This window comes from Lissotriton vulgaris, chromosome 11 (genome assembly GCF_964263255.1).
Source record: "Lissotriton vulgaris chromosome 11, aLisVul1.2, whole genome shotgun sequence".
In the NCBI taxonomy this organism is placed as follows: domain Eukaryota; kingdom Metazoa; phylum Chordata; class Amphibia; order Caudata; family Salamandridae; genus Lissotriton; species Lissotriton vulgaris.
In genome coordinates this window covers 948,168,407-948,191,973 of record NC_141699.1, presented here as the reverse complement: position 1 = coordinate 948,191,973, position 23,567 = coordinate 948,168,407, and the positions used below count along the sequence as shown (strand labels likewise).

The window sequence follows — 23,567 nt, the reverse complement described above, 5'->3', positions numbered from 1 at the left end:
CCGCCTGTCTTCCTGTGGAAAAGGAGGGGAGACAGGAAAGGGGCCTGCTCCTGATAGCAGGAGAGGCTGAGGGGTCACATTACAAAGGCGGTAAGGCCTTTGAAGCTCTCCTGCCACAGATGGCTATTCCTGGCCTGGGAGAGTTGTGACCACCTACACCCAGGAAAGGCTTTTTTTCTGGGCTCAGGGAGCGAAGGCTTCCACCCCAGTGATCCAGAAACATGCCTCACAGGCTGGTGTGCACCAGTCAGGAAACCCACCAGAAGCTGGTCGTTTTTCAGGGGGTATCTCTAAGATGCCTTCAGAGTGCATTGTATAATAAATCCCACACTGACATCAGTGTGAGTTTATTATGTTGAGAAGTTTGCTACCAAACTTCCCGGAATTCAGTGGAGCCATTATGGTGCTGGGGAGTTCGTAATGACAAACTCCCAGACCATATACCCTTTATGGCTTTACTGCACTACTGTAGGGGTACCGTGCTCATGCAACTGTACCCTAACCAGCGGTACAGTGCACCCAGCTAGAGGGATGTCTTACCTATACCATAGGCAGTGGGTTACAGGCATAGCGCACAGGAATGTGTGCCATGTCAACTCTTCACTTTTCTCTGCACCAAAACACGCAACCTGCAATGGCAGTGTGTGCTGCCGTCCTTAGAGGCCTTCCCTGGTCACAATGCCCTTGGTACCCGTGGTACATTTTACAAGGAACTTGCATGTGGCCAGAGAGGTGCCAATTTAGGGTGCAAAGGTACAGTTTTGGGAAAGAACACAGGCCCTGGGAACCTTATTGGCAGGGACCCAGGGCACATCAAGTAAAAGTACATAAGAAATCTGGCAAAAAGTGGTGGTGGGGGGTACTGCAATAGAAACCTGGCTTTTTAAGTCTAGGGCTGGGTGACAACTACACTTGGTGCATACATTCCAGACAACAACAACACAGGATGGGCTGGGTGTGACAGGGGCTATATCTGCATTCATCTGCATACTGATATTCTTACTGGGCTGGGAGAGGGGGGACACAATCATATTTGTATAGGTTGGGTCCTGCCTTCACACAAAAGGCTGATTTACCCTCCACAGATAGTCTGGAACAAGGGCTAGATTGAAAGGAATTGTTGCACACTTGTAAGGGTTCCTTTTGAAGTCACCCATTCATCTAAGACGTTTTTGAGTATAAGTACTGGGGCCCTGACCCCATGTTTTAGTATACTACTGGACCTAGAAGAAGTTACACTGGAGCAAAGGCTGCTGTGCTGAAGAATTGCCATGTTGCCTTGCCTGACTCTTCTGACGAACTGCTTCCCTACTTGACTGTGCTGCCATGCTGCCTGTTGACTTCTGCCCTGCTAGAAGACTGAAGGATTATGTACCAGAGTGACTCCAAGGGCTTGCTGGCTTGCCCCCTGTTCTCCCGAGGTCTCAGGAACATCAAAAACCTTGCAACCATAAGTCCTACATTTTCCTGAAACTACAGTGCTGCCCAATTGCCATAAGCTCAGCGTGCTGTGAGTTTCTCCCCACCAGGCCTCGAGGTTTATTTCTGAAATTGAGGCTGTTCTTCGCTCTGGGCTTACTGGAGTCCCGAAGCTGCACTCTACATTCCTGTGGCAGCAGAGTATTGATTCAGCACCTGAGTGCTGAAAGCCCCCTCGCAACTGGTTGTCAGGGCAACAAGATCACCGATGGAGAGCTTCTCCAGTTATGTAATTTCTTTTTCTGCTACAGCACCTCAGGAACCTCCTTCAGCGTGGCTACCGTGCGGCTGAGTGTTTGTGCAGGGCTCTCTCGGAGGAGCCTGTATTTACTCTCCACCCCAGTCGGAGCAGCCAGAGCCTGACACCGTGTTTCAGGGTCAGTGAACACTACCAGCGACAAAGAAACCCCAAGAGCAGCTTCAATGTCCTCAAAACTGACCAGGTGTCTTGAGCCCAGCAACATGGCCATGTGCCTAAGTGATTTATTTAGCTGCCTGGCTTGGACCCTAGTGGACCCAATGTCACTGTACTGTGCTCCTCACGGTGGGGACACACACTTTGCTGGTGCCTCCAATGCATACCCTGTACGTATCCCAGACTCGAGCGGGCCCTAACCACAAGCGGCTGGCCCTAGCCCACGACCGAGGGTCACAGGGATTTATTTTGATTAACTGAATAGGACCAGAGAGGTCCCGGCAGTACCCTGCTGCGCTTCGCATACTTTCAAATTGCCTACTACAAAACCTACAGTTGGGCTCTAATTGACCTACAGCAAGCATGCTGGCTTCCAGGACGAAAGTATTTACCAATACTCGTATATCTTAAAGTACTGCTTTGATTCCTTTAAAAGTGAATATCTCTGAATCTGCGAACTGGATTTTTGTCCTTTTGGTTTTATTTTACATATAAGAAATTGCCAAATGTTCTAAACCTGTGGTGTATACATTGGGTTAATATTTGTGTGTGTTGCACAAAGGCCTTACACATTGCATTTGATACGCCTGACCTGCACCACGCTACTAGAGCATGAGCACAGGATATCTTTGGTGTGTAACTTATTTAACCTGACTAGAGAGGTGGGTTCTGCCTGCTTAGGTGCATACCCTAGCCAACTAGAAACTCCATTTCTAAAAGAGTATGTTACTGAAGAATTAAAGTTGCATAAAGCACGTAGACATACATATAGTATCAACATGAGGTCCTTCATGGAATCAGACTCTTTAAAGCACTTCATTTCAAAGCCAGGTGTACTAATTATTGTAACCATATAGAATGCCTGATGGCCTCTACTAAATGGTACTTGATAAAATCTCCCAAGGTGGCCAAAAGCAGGCAAATAACTAGTAAGGTACTGATGTTTTTTCTTCAGAAGAAAGAAAAGAGAAGTTGCGTTATATAGAGTTGTGAGATGAGTCAAATAAGAAACGAAATAGCATGATCTCAGTCACTGATTGTCTAATATTAAACCTACATACAGACAAGCCTCGGGTAAAAAAAAAACCACATAGGAACTTTATACCACTGCAAAGTATGTGGCTTTAACTGTATGCATTTTCTACACATTTCCTTTAGAACAAAGAAATCAAAAAGATCAAATGACGTGATCTTCTTCTAGATGGTGCCTAACGTTATATAGAACATGACAGCATATTTCAGGGATGTATGTGTCACGCTCCCTGAGGAAGCTTCAATGAAAGTCAATTGTCTGGAGGATTTTGAGATGGACATGAGAGTAGGAGACTGAGCTGACCTAACATGATGAATTTTGACAGTCACCAATAGTAATAGGGCACACAGTTGTGTTCTTGCAGGAGCTCACTGATATGGGCAGCAGCCACCAATGAGCAGTAGCAGAAGGAGATTATATACTTTAGTCTCTGCCTCCAAACAAGTCAGTCAACATGTAGATGTGGTATCTAGTGTGGAACCGAAGGCAAAAGACCACAGTGACTCTGCAGCACCACCATGCAGGATCTGGAGCACCAGTGTCTGAAGGTAAAGGAGACACCAAGAGGGAATTCCAAGCAATAGTCTCTCTGATCAGTATTCCACTCAGTCTCACCTAGCCACCAAGTGCGATGAGGTGTCTACTGGCATTTAGAAGTATCTCAGTATGACAGGGTGAGGCCCTGTATGTTCCTGCTGAATCAATGCCCTAGCATGTGTGCCTCTGATTATGCAGGAAGCATGTGTTAGGAAGTATTAGGTGTTAGTAAATTGTTAATATCTTCACGTTTCCTCTATCAGATGCTTGCATCAGGGATATATTCTCCCAAAAACAATGTAGATGGTGTTAATTAACAAAGAGGGGAAGAGAAAAACCACCTACAACATTGTGTTGTCTCTCTCAAGGCTCACCTCCACTGAAGTATTATGGATTCTAGCTAACAGGTGCCATACCAATGAAGTGTGCTAGAGAACACCATGATTATCACTGCCAGTCAGCAAGTGTCCACTGTCACTACTTGTGCATGCGGTTCACAAATCCAGGGTTGTACTACCAATACTGAGCCATATCTGATGGGTACAGTCGTGTGCTTAGGCCAGTATGGGCCCTGGTAACATCAGACGGTGAATCCCAGATCCCAGCGGGTCAGATTTCTTCTCCCAACATGTAGTGCACCGGGATCGCCATCGCCCTAAGTCAGGGTTTATGAACTTGAGGGTCTTCCCGATCCACCAGACCTTTCTATGGCACCTCCATCTTGGGTCCTTGTAGACTCTGCCCTCTCCACCACATGTGTTTAAGAAAACCACATTCTGAAGACTGTCAGAAACTGGATCGGTGACAGCCCTCTAGTTTCTTTTGATCTTACCATTAACAACAATAAAGGCTGATTACACTCCTTTATTTCACATTTCTACTGATTTGTAAGTTGACAGCAGTTGATGGAATTGGTATGTGGTAATATACAGACCTTATAAACACCCTGAAAAGCACTGGTGCTGCTCCTTCTTCAAGTGGCTGATTTGAACATCCTAATTATAATGTAGGCAATATATGTGATTTCATTATTTACACTTTCACTGCCCAATTCACTAAATGGCAAAGCTAGTATACTGACAAAACTCTGCATGGTGTAACCCTTTATGTACTACTTACTTTAATAGCTTGACTATCAATCACCATAAAAAGGTGTGTTGTTTCGCAACACAAGAGTATTTTTAAACCATCATATGACCTAAAATGTGTTTAGGTGCCAAATGTTTATAAATACTTAGGTAAGAGTGCTTTTTTTGCCTACACCAACATCTGAACGGAATACTTAAATCTGATAGCAATTTTAACTATGTATTGAGGTTTCAAAGTCAACAAATAGATTAAGGGGCATATGTAGGTAATTTTCATTTTGTGATTCTCAAATTAAGATTTTTAGGGAATTGCAATTAGAGAACCGCAAAACGAAATGTAGGTAGGATTAGCAAATTTGATTGCGAATCCCACTTATTCATTGTTTACGAATCCCCATTGAGATTCGTAAATAAGGAATACCTTCTCATTCATTCCTATGGGCTAGAAGGCCCTTAGGAATGAGTGGGAAGACACTTTCAATTTGCGATTCTCAATTAGAGAATCGCAAATTGAGAATGCAATTTCAGGGTTGTAAAGGTGTCAATAGGACACCCTTTTGCACCCCTGAAATTGACATGTGTGCACATGTGGCCCACATACATGCCCTAAGGGCATGTATGTGACCCACATGGCACTTTTTGAAAAATGCCAAAAAGTGCATTTTTCAAAGAAATTGCAAAATACCACCAACCTGAAGTTGGTGGTATTTTGCGATTCCTTAAGCCAAAAGTCGCACAACTTGGGTGCTTCCTACATTGCATTTAAGGAATCGCAATTTGCGATTCCTTAAATGCAATAGCAAAATAAGGAATCAACTGCCCTAATTGCGATCACAAATGCGAATTTCAGCATTTGCGAGCGCAATTAGGCTTCCTACATATGGCCCTTGATTAGTTAACAAAAACATATTGAATGGCAGATTTTTTAATGATACTCAAATTCATGTCTTTCAGGGTATACAAGAGGAATGACCATTCTATGAAGAGAATCCCAACTATTTGTATTGCTTAGGCATGTAGCCTTCTCTTGAAGAAAAATAGAGATAAAGAAGAAAAGCTTAATCAATAAATATTTATTCCTACTTCTACAGGGCTTCCTTTATGCTAGAGTTGAGTGTAAGCTTCATATAACAAGAATGCTATACAAAACCTTAGGCATTCTGAATTCAGATTTGGTGCGTGTCAATATGTACACCCATATCATGGTGAGGTATACTAGTGCATACTCCACTTTGTTGGAGAGTCTTATAAAAATAGCTAAAACAAATGGGTTTGGGTGAATCATAGTTTGGCTCAGTACAATGTGGATTGTTTATAGCCTTAAGTATTTTAAAAGAGGAGCCCTAACTAGGTGACATCAAGCCATAATTTGCAACAAAATGTGTGTGCAAAATTAAGATTTGAGTTGCTGCCTCTGGATATGTATATTGGAAGCTGGATGTTGAGGATGGATCAAACAAGATTCCTTGTTATATGTAATTGCAAAGGAACCCATCAAAAGATCATGAACCACTTGTTATTTTCATGTTGTATGCACTATACAATCTAAACTGGAAAATGCTGAGGTTGATAATAGGTAATTATGCAGAAAGAACTACCAATTTTCTTCAGTACCATTCATATTTTCTCGAATAGATGTATCCTAAACTCCGATCATAAACATAGACAACATGAATAAAGATCTCTCACACTTTAACAAGTAGAGGTTAGCCTAATAGTGATGTCTCCTTTCAGTTACACTACTGGTATTCGCAGCAAGTACAAAGTTAAAACGCCATTGTGGCTTTGTTATTACTCATCGCGTATTTTGAAAAATACAAGGATATACAATTGTGATTGCAATAAAGGGAAGGATGATGAATCCTTATTAGGAGACTCCTTGTTTATATGCTGCTTTTAAGTGCTATGTTTTTAAACATAGGTTACCAGCACTTTTTTTCAATTGTAGTCTTAATCGCATGAGGGGATGCAGGTTGGGGAAAAAATGAAAGAGTACCATGCTATATTTACTTTACCTCTGTGTGTGGTTTTTGTCTCTCCATAAAATTACATTTGACATACAATGAATGAATTCTTTGAATTTTGTTTTGTCCTCTATATGATTTTAAATTGTGTAACCCCTGATGAATATTTATGATTGACTGAGCCATTCCCCTTTGCTAGATTGGTTCATGCCACGTAAGTTTCTATAAATATACAGTAATTACTGTTACATAATTTATTATAAATCAAACATACATGCTAACAATAAAACTAATGTTTCAATCTTCTGGGTGTCCCTTAATTTTATACCACTATTTCTATCATGATATCTTGCCTGCTTTGAAGGGATGTCTTCAATAATTTCACAGTTCTTTATTATAAACCAGGAATTGAATTTGTACAGTGTGCCAGTAAAACTCTCAAGTTTTTCTACCTCTGTTGGATCAGTTATCATTATTTTTCCTTTATTTGCTTACTTTTTAAGAAACTGTGACAAAAAACGTAATCTCTGCTGACAAGTTGACACATGACTGTTTTCATTTCATTTTGCCAATAATTCTACAAATATTCAGTTATACTCTATTCTAGGGTCTGAAAATCAAATATGATATAGAGACTTATTCTCACAATTGTCTTATTCCTATTTTATCTTAAAACCTGCAGATATGTTTATTCCTTCTGCAAAGAATGCCTTAAGCTGGCAGTCACCTGGAATGAAAAAGTGAGCTTGTTTGCTCAATTTAAGAAGATGATCCAGGCGTCATCCTTTTGCTTTCACCAGATGAGGCGTACTCCACAGTTTGACACAAAAAGTTGTAGTTGAGACATTGATTGTGCTAACTAGACTACACCCATGTCTTTAGCGTGTTGTCAGTTTATTAAATGGTGCGCCCAGCGTGCCCAAAAAGGGACAGATAGCATAAAATGTAATCTGTTTTTCTAGCCCTGTTAAAGCTACATCGATTGACAGTAGGAAAGAGTCATCTAAAAGAAACTCAACTTGACTTTAAAGTGCTTACATGGCCCTTACTTACAATCTGTAAGAGTGAAAAAACACCCACATTCGCCAAGATCAACTTTCAGTTTAGGTGAAACGGAATTAATAGATTCGAAACTCAACATTTAGGTGATCACAAGATTGCATACTAACTCTGAAATCATGAAACTGGCCTTGCCTGAGTTAGAATGCTTTCAGACATTAGTTTATTTTGCCGAAGTGGTACTACTTTCATGTCCGAATAAACACTGCAATGACTGCATTAGTATTTTAACTTCATACTGGTAACGGTGTCAATAATCGGCTGACTTTGCAATGTTCACAAAGCATACAGTTACAAAGTTTAACTTTGTCAGAATACAGCATGCACATAAATAAAACAGACAATATGGGGGCTATATTTACTGCAATTAAGGCAGAATATAATAGGAGACATGACATTTTTGTAAAGAAATACTTCTGGTGATCACGCTAAAATCTTTACATTCCTCTCTCAGGCCACATAGAACGAAATACGGACCAATTATATATAAAAAAACCCAATATGATCACAAACTTTGAAAAAACCTGAATTTCCTAACAGCAACAAAACCTGTACAGATATAACACATTCATTTAGATCCCTGGCATCACTGTGACTAAACAAGCCCAATGTTCTCAAAAACGTTTCAAAGTCAGCAAAAAAAATCCAGTCCAACATGTCCCTAAATATGGTCAACTGTTAGTTCTAGAAGGAATTTTTATATCCAAGAGACGCAAGACCTGATAGAACTCAGTACATTTTTGGTAATCGATTGACCAATTAGGCTGTGTTACCTAGGGAAATTGGTATTTATTTGAAGAACAATCAATTTACACATTTGGCAATCATATTTTGCTGATTGTATTGTATCTGCAACTTACTTGTTTCTTCACTTTAAAAGTAATTGGAACACAAAAACGTTTCTGTTCACGTCGGGTCTTTAACAGACGGAAGTTATTCTCATACTTGAGATAGGATCTCTCGCACTCATCGGGAGAAACTAATTTCAAGTTTCAAAATCTGAAAAATCAATATTTCCACTGACTATTACCTTGTTAGGTTTATTTGCCTCGAGCTTGTCTTCAGGTATTCCCAGGGCAGACGCAAAATCTGTGTTCAAGCACCAGGAGCCATCAGCATTCTGCAGAGAAATAAGTCTAAGGACAGAGTCTGTCTCCTTGTGTTCAACTAAGAGAGAAATCATATTGTAAGAGAAGAGCAGTTGCCAATATTTAACATATATGAACCAATTTAACAACATTCCTGCAAATTAAATCGTCCCTTTGAGATGGGTATACAAAAGGACAATGGAAAATTTCACAGGACCCATCAAGCCTGAGATACAAACCCGATGAAAAACTGCATGTAAGCTGTGCAGCTTGTGAGCTGTGTTGACTAGACCCAATTCAACCTTGTTTCACCCCTTGGAGGTCTGCTCACAGTTTGGGAAACAATGCTCTACAGTATTTTGACTTTACAAACTTGGAACTCACAAACCTGTACACGCTAAGGAACCGAGACTGAGATGCATCACACGTCTTCACTTTTTTCCCCAAAGACAAATACCACAACCCTTACTGACAAACCTAGGAAACAAACATGCCCCTCAATTGGAAGAAGGCACATAGAGACAAGAGCAACAAAATAATAAGAAAGGAGAAACATGAATGGACAACTAGAGACACCAAGATGACCAATTTTAAATATAGTCCTTTAAATAAGTTGGCTTTCTCTGGATTATTTTCTCCTTGGCAAGATAATGATCAACTGTCCAAGTACATTCCCATCACAATCATTCTTCCACCTATGTTAGCCTAATATCCGACCTCTCCTGAACATTGGTATGAACATCTTTCAAAAGCTACTATTTGGGATGCTAGTGTTTAGGGAAAGACTGATATCAATGGCTGCCAATGCGAAGAAGGAAACAGCACTTAAATATGCTCCTGGTCAACAAAACAAGCCTACCAGAAGCTGAGAAAACTTACAAGAATAGCTATGATGCCCAATGAATGTTACTAAGGTAAAGATCACCAATGTATATACTTATCCCACACAAACCCCCATGGCTTATTGACTGTGAAATGGCATACGATGAGCAGAACATGGCTTCCCTGGAACTTTAAGAAGATTCTATTTTCTGGAATAAGTCATGGAGATACAGGATGCATATTCAGAGGTGCTCAACATCCACTGGCAGAGAAGAACTTTAAGTCAGTAAGTTCCAATGCATTCTCAAGCACGTTCTTAAGATAGGACATAAGGAAATGGACCCAGTGCTAATGTCTACATAAAACAACTTCAATGTAAGAGGCATGGTAGGTCTTCGATGTCCAGACATATAAGGTGAAACAGAGTAATGCTCGGTACAGACTGCAAAATCTACATCAAGTGCTTGCAAATAGAATGCCATATTTATTGCCCAATTCTATCAGGGTGGATTTCTGCAAGTGTGTTCAAGCATCATTTGAAGCACGAAACATCTTTCCAGCGAATGGACATTTCATCAGGTGTTTCAAGAATTCCTGAAGAGGTAAATTCTGCCTACTTGCCGTCATCACAACCAATTGGTGGCTTTGACCAGTGTTATTATCCCTGCCGCTTTAGTTTACTACAAACAAAATATTATACATTTAGAGACATCTTCCTTACCTTGGAAACTACAACAATGGCTCTTTCTCTCAGTTTTATTCTGTGTATATACATTTTAGAACAGCCCAACTTGTATTTAAATATGGGAAATGTTTGGCAAAATCCTAACATTCGTCTTCCAGCTGCTTCACACACACGTGAGGTTGGGCATTAAGATCCAGAGAGATTCCCAACTCTTTGTAGTAGGGCTAACCCAAAATACTATCCCTTTCATAGCCTAATAACTTTTACCCAGGACTACTGAACTCTATGACTGCATAGAAATACCCTTTCATGTTTATTTCTTGTTCTGGAAGAACGAAGTGCAGAATCAGCTTATTGACTTTCACCCCATGTGCCAACAGGTAGGGTAGGACTCCATTTGAGTTCTTCAGAGATTGTACGTCCAACGCGAAAACGGTTCGAAGATGGTTGATGTGGAACAATGGTTGGGTGATGGTATTACTGAGCTATGAGTGAGTGGAGTCTGAGGAGATGAAGATGGTGGAAAGAAAGCAGTGCTCTGAGCTGTAAAAAACACTGTAAAGAATTGTGAAGTGAGTGTGGGTGACTGTATTAGAATTTGTTTGCCTGTGACGGTTAGGTCATGGTACAAAATTTCTGAACCATGAACAGAAGTAAAATAGTTTAACAATGCTGTAAAAACAGCAGATGTGCAAATTTGGAATTTGAGTGGTGTGGCTATTCTGTGCAAAACTCCAATAGATCAAGATGTTCAAACCAATGTTCGGGAGAGGTCATATATTAGGCTATCATAAGTGGAAGAACAAGCGTGATGGGAATGTACTTGGCACAGTTGATCATTATCTTGCCAAGGAGAAAATAATCCAGACGAAGCCAAGTTATTTAAAGGACTATATTTAAAATTGCTCATCTTGGTGTCTCTAGTTGTCCATTAATTTTTCTCCTTTCTTATTCTTTTGTTGCTCTTGTCTCAATGTGCCTTCTTCCAATAGAGGGGCATGTTTGCTTCCTAGGTTTGTCAGTAAGGGTTGTGGTATTTGTCTTTGGGAAAAAAGTGAAGACGTGAGATGCATCTTAGTCTCGGTTCCTTAGCTTGTACAGTTTTGTGAGTTCCAAGTTTGTACAGTCAAAATACTCTAGAGCATTGTTTCCCAAACTGTGAGAAGATTTTTGGTAGCTCACGAATGTCCAAACAATAAATAAAGATGCCTTTGAATGCTGTATTCATCAGGTTACATTTGCTGTGCTTCAAAAACAAGGATCCAATGTCAGACTCTGTCTTCTGACAAATTGCTATTTATTTTTAACAAGGGGATTCGTGTTTACAAAATAATCTCAGTTTACAGTTAGAGAAAGACAAGTAAAGTGAACTACGTGCCAATCTTGCTGAGGTTGAGGAAGTGTAAAAGGAAAGCCTGTAACATGAAATGTGTTTGTACCACACAATAAAAAGTAAATACCAGTAAATGAGCTGCACACGTTCAGCAGTTAGGAAAGCAAAAATTAAGATTTGTTTGGGTAATTCTGAAGTGTGATGGATTCAAAGATTTTGATAGGTTCAAAACGAATCAAGACACTATGTGGTGATGCATAAATGCTAAATATTCACGGAAACCCAATTTCCATGTACTGTCATTTGTGTGCAATATAGTTTTATTATTAAAACTGTATGTCTGCACAAATTTAGTGGCCATTTCAATGGAAAACGTGCTGTCTGAGAATGACAGTACGCTACCACATAACGCTTTAGTTACATTAAAAAAAATCACCAGCCTTACATCCATTAAAGCTAGGTGGGTCGCAAATGTTTGTTTTTCTAACAATTGGTTCATGGTACTAAAACGTTTGGGAAGCAATGATCTAGAGTGCCTTTCCTGCTCAGCATTCTGCAGTTGACTTTCTTGTGGTGGTCTAACATTTAGTTGCGAGTGGGTTGATTTTGTAAATGTTGTCGTGGTTGACAAACAAAAATTTTGGTTGTTCCCAAAAGACCTTGACACAGACCATGGTACAGATCTTTTTATCTCTAGAGCTAGTCTCTGTTTTGACCCTCTCACTCACTTGTAGATAAATGTATAATAAATCAGAAGTGTGTTAATAATTGCTTGCTTAGCATAAACTATACTAAGTGGGGTGCACATTTACATGGTAACAACCTCATTCTTTCTGAGGGTTTACATAAAATCATATAAGCCACCCTGTCCTTAAAACTATTCTTCTTAAAAAAGCACATCAAAGCTTCCAACATATATTCGCAAACCTGGATCTCACTACCACCAAATGCTCATCTAATCAAGTAACTGTGTTTTTTTCTGAAACTGTATAAACAGAAACTTGTTTTATTTGCTTAAATCATTTAATCTACTACTGTTAGTAAAGGACATAAATATTTTGAATTGACACTGTTCCTGGCACCTATTAAGTCAGAAAGACAAATGTCTGCTGTTGAGGACCACAAAAGAGCCCTACAGAACGTTTTAGCATAAGCATCTCAAAGGATATAAACCTTGAGAGGCGTTTTATAATAAGGAATTTGTCCAGCTGAAAGATAACATTGGGCCAATAGTGGGATGGTGCAGAAATCTGAAGCCTCTAAGGAGAACTTACATATCTAAATGGTTAGACAAAAAAAGAGTTACCTAACTTTGGTAGGATTGTGTTACTTACCCTGTAAGCATCTGTTTTTAGCATGTAGTGCTATAGATTTACATGCTTTGGATACTCCTGTCATCTAGTGTTGGGTCCGGATGCGTGCAAGTTGTTTTTCTTTGAAGAAGTCTTTCGATTCACGAGGTACAGTGACTCCTCCTCTTGGAGATAATGCGCATGGGCATCAACTCCACTCTTAAATTGTTTTCCTGCAGGCTGGTGAGAATAGAGTGTAAGTATCAGTAAAGAGATTTCCATGAATATGAAAAGGTAAAAGGAACTGCAATGACCACAGGTGCCCAGGGAGGAGGGTGGTTGTATGTGATTCTACAGCACTACATGCCAAGAACAGATGCTTACAGGGTAAGTAACATAATTCATTCAAGACATGTGTGGCTGTAGATACACATGCTTTATATAGACCGTAAAGCGGTGCCCTCCAAAAGTGGTGGCTAACCTGTGGGTGTTGCAGTTGTTTGAAAAACTGTACTTAGCACTGCCTGACCCACATTAGCTTGTTGGCGTGCTAGAACATCCACACAATAACGCTTAGTGAAAGTGAGTGATTTAGACTATGTAGTTAACTTACATATGTCAGCTATTGGGATATTGCCCAGGAAAGTCACGGAACCCCCTATTTTACAAGTAGAGTGTTCTCTAGGGGGTGTAAGTAAAGTCCTTTTAGCTTCGGCGTAACACAACTGAATGCATTCACTTCTCCATCAAGAAATGCCTGATTTGGATATGGACTTTCTTTTGTGAGGGGGTAAAAAGTTTGATTATATGGAAATCTTTAGTTCAGTCAATGTAATGTTTTAACATCTAGGGTGTGTTGAGCCTTTCTGCAACCGAGTCTAGATGAGGAAAGAAAACGGATAACTCAACTGATTTTAGGTGGAAGGAGGAGCCCACCTTTGGAAGGAATTCTGGGTTGTAGTTGGAAGAAAGGCTCTTCTAAGGTTAGTGCCTGGAGCTCCTCAACTTGGCTAAGTGAAGTAAAGGCAATTGAAAAGGCGACCTTCCAAAATAGAAATTGCAGGGAACAATTATGTAATGGTTCAAATTGTAGACCCATTAGTCTGGTGAGAACAATATTGAAATTCCATTGTTTCAGACTAGTCCAGCTCAAAATATTACATAGGGTATACATATCCTGCACAACACTGGTGAAGATGGACCGCAGTGTGGGTGTAAACCATAACAAAGTGTGTGTGTGCGGGGGAGGAGGAGGCGGAGGTGGTGGAGGCAGGGGCGGAGGAGGAGGAGAAGGAGAAGGCTTCCTAGGAGGCAGTGGCGGAAGACTGGGAGGTATAGGAGTCCTGGGCCTAGAGGGCGAATAGGTCCGTGAATAATCAGATTCCGGTGACGTAAGCACTCTCCTCTTCTTACGAGCAGGCCTCGAGGAGGATGCTCTGAAGGCTGACCTCTTTGCGGACGAGCACCGGCGCCGCCCCGACCGGGAACTCGCCGATGAAGACAATAGACTAACCACCAAGGCACTAGACACCGTCCTGGGCCTTGACTGTCTCCTCAACGTCGATTTTTCTCTCCTCGACGTTGACCTCTTCGACTTCTCTTTTCTCGACGTTGACCTTCCCGACGTCGACGAACTCCTCGACGTCGAACGTCTTCTCCTCGACGTCGACTTATCTCTCCTCGACGTCGACCTTCGCGTCGACGGTGAACGGTGATGCCGCCTCGACGGCGAGCGCCTTCGGGACACATCACAACGTTGATTGTGTGTCGACGTCGTGAAGTCCTCGACGTCGACCTCGTCCGAGGTCTCGACGTCCTTCTCCTCGACGTCGAACGGCGACAGGCCGCTTCGACCCAATAGCCCTGGGTCAAGGGGGGACAATGTTGGTGGTCATACCTCTCGACGACGACGTCGAGGCCCTTGACGTCGACCGGGACCGTTGCCTTTTCACGGCCTTTTCTTGACTGGGGACCCACCCAGAGACCGATGTACGGGCAGAGGACGATGACAGACTCCCTCCATGCCCAGAAGTCCCACCTGGTCCTTGTCTCCTCTGCTCCAGGCCTTGGAGACGAATCTTCTCCCTGTCACGCAGGGTCCTCCTGGAGATCGAGTGATAGATTTCACAGGAGTCAGGGACATGGGTGGAAGGGAGACAGAGTATGCATACTCTGTGGGGGTCAGATTTAGCCTTCTTCCTACCACACTCAGGGCACTTGTCAAATAAAGCTGGCATTTTCGACAGAAAGAGGTGGCACAACTTGCCAAAAAGCAAAGCAACTGGAAGAGGAAGACCCCAGACGTCGAGTGAAACACTCAAAACACTGCAAAAGTGCCAAAAATTGAAGTAATACCCAAAAAGGTAGAGCTCAATGCTCCAGGGTCCTGCTAGCAGGAGCCGGAAAAAAGAACTGAAAGTAAAAGGACTTTGGCTGTGCATCCTGGGATACCGAGGGTCTCTGGAGAGTTCCTTAAAGGCACGGTATCCCTTTTCCAGACACATAATGGCAGCCTATGGGGGCTTGTCTTTCCAACCCTTCCTCTCTATCATTTCAAAGGATTTTTGTGAAGGGGAGTTTCTCTATGTATGTGTGAAACTTAGCAAAATGTGTAAAATGTGATATTATTTGGCTATCCTTTTCACTTCATGATGAAGTGCTGGCCAATGTAGCCTTTTAGTTTTAGGCTTCATTATTTGTCTTTGAATTTCTCTTAAGTATCTATGCAGGACTGCAGAAGAAGACAACTTAAGAGACTATTTTGATTGCTCTGGGGTCCCTGCACATGGGTGGGACTATTCACAAGATTATGACTAAACACAGAGATCGCCTACTGCAGAAGTACTGAAGTTGAGATGAAGCCACAGCACCACCAACTGGTGCAGGAAAGCCATTTCAAGCTGCTGTCACCTAGGGGAGTTTCATGAGGTGGAGAATCTGGAGATAGAAATAACCATAAAACCAACTGTCTTGTCAAGTGATGAAACATAACTTTTTTGAAATCTAATGGCGGAACATCTACTGATTTTTGGCATGTAAATGAACCAATCCCATTGTTCCCTCATAGACCAGGAACTTCAATGTTACTATAAGCCTAAGCCTCTAAGGCGACCTTAAAGCTCAGGCTTTACACACAGTAATAATTTCCACTATAGAATCCACTTTCTTGTTATCTCTCTCTTCTGTTCAATTGTTATTGATTTCCAAATTTGCTATTAATAATATTGTCTGAAAACCAATATTTTCTTGTTTTTAATTTATTTCTGTCTGTGAAAGGCTCAGGTGCCCCAAAGTGGTTATTTAAGCTTAACAATGATTTGCCTTGATGAACATCATTCATAATTAAAAACCCACTTAAATTAAAGAAGAAAATAGTGCAGGCACCCGGCCTCCTGGAGAATTGGCTTCCTGCAGGAGAGTGAGACCATCTGGCCACTACTTAGTGCTTACCTGCAATATCAGCACTGTTGGCACTGAAGGTTGAACAGTCTTGCATCAAACTGATACCTCCTAAGTGTTGGGGAGGTGCTGTAAAATAAAACACAACACTGATATTATTTCAGACATAACAGAGATGTATTAAGTTAAAAGCTCCTCCCCAGCTCACAATCTCAAACATTGTTCTCACACTAGACACTGGTGTATTTGTGTGAATATCCAACAAGAATGGTAAACACGTAAAGGCGACTGTACTAAATGTGGGTATTTGTTGTGTTTGAGTGCGAACCCACCTCAAATAATCACAACACTTGTCAGGGTGAACCACAAAAGTGACCAAATAAACCTGAGCTTAACCCACTGGTAGCATGGACCAAAGCAGTTATGCTTACATTTGAGGCAATGTGTACTTCTCAAGCACACATACAGAGCCCTACACATCACAGGACCAGAATACCTGAACAGCTGCATACACTTTCGTCAACCCACCAGATACATACGCTCTGCCTCACTCTCACACATTCCACGCATCTGCGAAGGCAAACTTGGAGGTTGCTTATTCTCCTACATTGCAACGAATACATGGACCAACCTCCCTCCCAACACAATCAGAACCCTCCTCCTGACTTCTTTAGTTCCACAAGAAACTGAAGACCTGGCTCTTCGTATCAGTACTTTGGAGCTCTCATACCTACACACCTAGCCAAGTGTCTGGATACCCTCTCCGGCGATTAGTGCGCTACATAAATCAATATAACATGAAATATTGTACAGTGCCTCAACAGTAATGAAACTGAAATTCGAAACAATAAAAATCTATTTCCTCTGCTCCACTACTGGTCAAACGTTACTTGCTACTCTCTCCATAATTATTCTAAACGGAAACCTCCCTTCATCAAGCCGGGCCAGCGTTGATTGGCAAAGGAAATAAAACAATAAATACCCAACACAGAGCCTTGAAAAAGCCCAGTGGGTAAAACGCACGTCGGCTGCCGTTCTTCGTATGTTGAGAAAATTGGAAATAAATGTTAAACGGAAAAGACCTGATTCAGAAGGATGCTTGAAACTTTATTGAAAGGACACTTGACAAGGACAATTGGAACGCATCTCGGGGAAGAATCTCCACTATTGTTTGTTTCACTATCTTATTGGATTATAGATATAGTGATCCGGTGTGCTCTGATGTATTGTGGTTGATCAGTCCCCAGAGTCTTGCAATATCTGGGGATTACTTTTTTGTAGAAGGGACATGGCTACTAGGTTTACCCCCACAAAACTGCCACTAACCGCTATGGCATCTCTCAGATCAAGAATTATAACAGTACCATCTACGGTTCTACTAATGCAGAAGAACATTACAAACCACCAGAAAATCATCAACTGAGACATCAGAAAATAGCTAAATGTCTTCTTTCCATAACATTTTCAAAGTGGATAATGACAACCCGAACCCTAATATCAAAGAAAAGCCAACAGCCAAAATAAAATAAGAAATCAGAGAGCACAAAGACAGGAATCCAAATCTAAAATGTCACTAGCAAACTAAATCTCACCATTCAAATACCTACTCATATCATATGTTCCAAAACCTGACAACAATCACCCACTTGTGCACAAATCTAGTCCAGATTTACAAAACCCATCAATAGAGCAAATAAATAGTTCACAATTATAAACCTAATGGCTCAGTTCAAGCATACTGACTAAATCATACAAACAGCTTTCCAAGAGCTACTCACAGTTGAAGTTCAGGTTTTCAGAGTTATTTCTTTTAAATCATCAATGCCAATCAATGCAATCACTGTGCTTTCTCTTAAGCTACTACAGTTCCCTCACATGTTACTCAGCTGACTGAATATCAGTGTGTGACAGTGGAGTTTACTGAATTAGCTCTACATTCAAGCAGAGGTGCAGGTTTCCCAAGACTCCTGGAGGGTGTTGAATTTACCATTCAAAGCTATCAACACCTCTGCATTTACCTCTTCTGTATCAGACAAAGTTAATACCTGCTGGAGGTGAAATATAAAAAAAACAAGACACAGAAGGGAATCTAGCCTGAAGTCTGAAACTTCATCAGTCATTGACAGGTAAGCATCGTTTCTGTCATTCAGTGGCATTGCTATAATACAAACTCTACCAGCAACATTAAAGATCCAGCCTTTACCGCTGGACTCTAGAAAACCTCCTTAAGACTGTGCCCTACAGAGAAAGTCTAGGAAAATATTGCTTCCATCCAATTCTACTTAACTTCTAGAACCTTCTTCTCCTGAACTCTCCACATTCACCTATAGAGTCCTATGAGCACCCCTCTTTTTCTTCAAACTGTACCTTTACTACTTCCCATCTGTGCTGGTTTTAACGATTTCTGTTAAGTTTTACTTTCATTTGCTTTCTAATCTATACAGAGTTTGATATTATAGTAACGACTGCTTCTGGGTCCATCTTGGTTTATTGTAAAATGCTTTGATGTCCTTTGGGTAATATATGCTCTATAAAAAACAAACAAAAAAATAACACCATCAAGTGACCGAGGGTGGGGTTAAAACCATGAGTCTACAGCTGCTCACCACGCAACCGATACTCAAGCACAGTACTTAATCTACAACATGGGAGCCAATAGGTTATTACCCCACCAACCAGACACATTCCTTATTTACTTCTCTGAATGTAAATTCTAGACTAATCTCGAAATGTACCATTTCTATGTAGGATGCAATGATAAAATATTTAAAATCAAGTATAAAAGTATTACCTGATCTGCTATCTGGTCAGTTAGGCCACGGGCAAGAACACCATCCTTTTACAGGCTCACATTTAAAGTTGACATCTTTCTTAAACGTTGACACATGACACACATTTGTTTGCATGCCCTTAAGGTATAAAATTCACTGAAATGGCTTTGTTTACATTTTTTTGTAGGCATATTATCAGAGCCTTGAACATCCATACGAGGACTAAGTTCACTGTGCAAAATGTTAATGTCTGTTGTTCACTCGGGACAGCTCTGCAAGAATAGAATCAATAATGACAGCTTGACTGGGCTTCAAGCATGGTATCATGGGTGATGTTTATTATATAAACAACATAACTACTTTGTTTAAACAGAGGAGCATTTTGCTGACACTGTCAAGTTCGTACCATGCCGGAATTCCAGCCCAGCTGAATCCTGTTTACCTCTTGAGAAGGATGGTGCCCAGCTCTACACAAAAAGGGGCCTATATTAAACATATCAACAGGTAACTGGGGAGCTAGTTTACCCACATGGATTCTGGTGGATTTACCCACACTAGGCACACTAGGGTAGGGAGAGCTGGGTAGCAGTATAACTATAATTACATGCAAAAATATAATCCATGTAACACTACAATGGTCGAACTATTCTTTTTCTTTACCATTCTTGTGTGCTGATTACTCTGCTTCGTTTCATTCTATCAATCACTGCACAAATCTTACACAAGAATATTATTGCTTCAATAAATGTTTGAAATGCCAATTCGAGTATTTCTTGTGTCTCCCTTTGGGCAAGCATGCGTTGCTAAACAAAACGGGTTAGATCTGTTTCCAAGATTTCCTTTGGAAGTCAGCGTTATCATGATCGGAGGTTGCACATACCACTGTTACCTTTCCAGGTTAGTGGTACAGATGGTGCACAGTGAGTTAGCCAGGACTAAGGCCTACATAGCCTGATGGTGTGCGTGAACCCAGTCTTGCACAGTTTTGACTTTTATGTTGTTCAAAAGTCAGTCAGGCATTATGTTTAAACACTTAATATTGTGATGTCTGTTCAACTTTAGAAAGGTCCCTATATGCAAGTTAAACCATTTACTGATTGCAGTACTTATTGGAATATCTTGTGCAGCGCCTCAATGCCTTTGGTGCCTAAACAAAGCTTACACAAGACTACAAATATAATTCTGATACAAAATAAACTCATGCAAAATTAAATACTCATAACCATCATCAAACACACTAGGATGGAGAATTGCTGACAATACTCTAATATCTTTAAAAAGATCTGTTTGCACCTTCCCTTGTTTGATGTTTGCCATCAAACTAATGTTAAACAAGGAATAAATAGCTCTATAGTACACTAAGTCTCTGGTGCTCCTGAGACAGAAAATCCCAGATAACTGTTGTAAATGTCTTTGTTGTTGCTTTGCAGCAGAGTGATAGATGAGATTATAGACATTTCTACCTGCATCCCATATGGGAGGCTACCTACTGGTCTTTTTGTTATACTACGTCTAAACTGTAGTATAAATTATTCCAATGCGCAAAGCCTATTGGGAATATAGGAACTACACTCCATGACGCCCAACGTTTGGTAAGGCGATAATTTAACGCTAGATACTAGAGTAACTCAGTTGTGCTTTTCACACAGACCCCGTTTTCCCGTAAAAACTCCAAAAGACGTCTGGAGTGGGTGAAAGGATAATATCTGCCAAAACTGAGTAGGACGAAAAATCCTATGTATTAGTTTTTGGTTTGTTCAACGTTGAAGGATACAGTGTTCCAAAATATTGTGCACCTAATCTTTGTTTCCTTGAAACTTGCTCTGCAAACTTTCATTAAACAATGCCGGATAAGGGCGAAAACAACGCGACCCGTGGACTGCAGTAAATGCAAACCAACCGGGTTTAGACGTTACAAGGTTTAATGAAGACGACGATGATGGTATAATCATCCCGGAAAACTATAGCCATAAAACGTATAGAAAATGGCCTATCACCCAGAGGTGGTAGAGTTATATTTGTCATAGAGTCACATGAATATCGACAGACAGAGGTATTCTATTCATGGATTATCTTTCCACAAGCAAATCCAACAACAAATGTGTTCCACTACTACAAAGTAGAGGAATCTCCAGCGGAATACGTCCCTTTCGAGGACGTTGAAATTCCACTAACTTACCAAGAGCATTAGCTCTGGTTTAAAGGCGCCCTACAACATCGAAATCAGATTACCAGGCTCGGTCCACTCGGTAGACCAGGAGCTACATGGCCAGCTATACACCACATTCTGACATTGAACGGATGACAGGCCAAGAACTGTTAGCACAGCTAAAACAGTTAATTAAAATACATAGACAATTGGATCAATATGTCATGCGGACCTAACCAGTCCAACCTGCTAAAAGGATCCCACAGCACACCCCTCATCAGAGGAACACAAACAAAATTACACTTCAGACTATACAATCAGTCATTGGTAAACTGTCCGCAAAAAGGGAACACCTTCCGTTCTGGTTAGCTCAGAAAATTACTCAAATTGAGGCAGTATTCCCTGATAGTACACCTCTAGAGAAACACAGAATTCTGACAATATGTTTACTAATGGGGATTGCACCACATGTGGAGGACAGTGAGACTTGGGGTACAGTCTTTGCTTCAATCTACACAAAAACGCATGGTGTTCCGTCTATGGCGTTAATACCAGATGTCCTAAGACAGATTCAAAATGAATATGAACCAGCACCTGCCTTAAATCTTGGTATGAAATTACTAAAAGATTTTAAGCAGGTCTCGGCTATACTATTAGCCAACAATTAAGGTGAAGCAGCATCCGTGGCAATCCTCCAAAAGCTTAAAGAAACAGATATAGCAGAGCAACCAAATGAACTTGCAAGAATTATTGAAAAATCATATGAAGAGCTAGGTAGAGATAGTTTGGGTGGAAAACCACTAAAACCCCAACTAACTGAAAATCTTGAAAATGTTTTTATTAAAAATATTCTCACTACTCCTAAAAAGAAGTGGGAAAATACTAAACAAACACTTCCTAAAGAGAAGCGTTCTCAGTCCAGAGGAAGGTCTCCCCAACGGGAGCCCTCTGAAAAGAGGTATAACCTCAGAAATAGGGAAAATTTGAGAAAACCTGATAGATAAAGATACTGATACACGTTCCTCTCGTACCTTTCAGTCTTCCTCGCAGAAATCCGAAAGAAGAGGACGATCAGAACACAAAGAAGAACGTGTGAAGTCCAAAGACTATCAGCACGTTCCAAAAAATAAGAAAACTCAATTCACGAAGAAGAAGGTAGCAAGCATAAAGATCAGACATGCCGAGGATCTTGAGGACACAACTCAAGAACGGGGAGGGGGCCCAGACAATGCTAGACAGCGCAGCAGAAATCACCATAGCTCGCAAGATCCTGAAGGATCATCTGGAGACAGTGGACTTGAATGAATGCATTCAAGTTGAAACTGCCAACACTAGGGTTAGTGTACCCCATAAGTTTATGAAGTAACACTCCGGATGGAGGGGGACATAACTAGGAAAATAAAAGCACTCTTTTGGGAAAAGCTATCTAAGGGTTATGACATTTTTCTAGCTGAACAAGACTGGCCACCTGAATTTGTCAGGGAATGCCCACATGGCGAAGACATAATTATGCCAGCCTTTTCAAATGACATTCCAATTCATAAAAAATACACATATGCCTGGAAATGGGCAGTAGCTCAGGCTCCAGCATTATACAAAAATCGCATAGGATGGAATGAGGATTCTCCTCACCATAAAATCCAGTTAAAAAATCAAACAACAATGCAAAGGCAATATCCTGTAAAACAGAAAGCTAAAAAACAGGTCAGGGAGATTTTAAGTCAACTTGAAAACCAAGGGGTGATTGAAACATGCACCTCATCTATGAACAATCCTTTGTTTCCTGTCTCCAAGCCAGACAATACATATCGTCTAGTTTTGGACTACAGACACTTAAACTCTTGTTGCAAAACTTTTGTAGTACAAAATGCACACAGTGCAGCATTGATGAATAACATTGTGTGGAAAAAATACAAAACAACATTATACATTTCTAATGGTTTCTTCTGTCAAAACATTGCCCCAGAAAGTAGGTACTTGACCGCTTTGTCAATAATGGGGACACAGGGACAATTTTGCCTTCTCCCTCAGGGTTTCAAGAATAGTCCAGGGTTATTTTCAGCCAGAGTAACAGAGTTACTACAAACGTATGATGATGAGGCATTATCTTATGTCGATGACATCTATCTTACAGACGACGACTTGGAAGTGCACTTGAAAAGAGTGAGCACCATACTACTTGGGTTCGCTTCTGAGGGTACAAATTCAATTTTAAGAAATCACGAATTGCCCACCACAGTGTCCTATTCTTAGGATATGAACTTTCAAGTGAAGGCAAAAGCCTGGCAGCAAACTTTCTAGAGAAATGTACGCTACTCCAACCTCCAAAGACGCTGAAAAATGTAATGTCAATTCTAGGTTTCCTGAATTTTGTAAGAACTTACGTTCTGAATTACACAGAAAGGGTTAAACATCTCTAAGGAATAATCAAACCTGATTTCAAACCAACTAAT

At 40.8% G+C, this 23,567-nt stretch overlaps 1 protein-coding gene across 7 annotated transcripts in view; it reads right to left on the bottom strand.

The window, feature by feature from the left end:
• The window catches only part of LOC147683727 (von Willebrand factor A domain-containing protein 5A-like), a 326,679-nt gene that overhangs the window by 10,761 nt on the left and 292,351 nt on the right, over positions 1-23,567 (bottom strand). For all 7 annotated transcript variants that reach the window (XM_086944103.1, XM_086944100.1, XM_086944105.1 and 4 more), the window contains 2 exons: positions 16,246-16,323; positions 8,606-8,742 (listed from right to left, as the gene is read on the bottom strand). In XM_086944103.1, the coding sequence (XP_086800229.1) occupies positions 8,606-8,742; positions 16,246-16,323 (215 nt within the window). The remainder of the gene's footprint in view (positions 1-8,605; positions 8,743-16,245; positions 16,324-23,567) is intronic.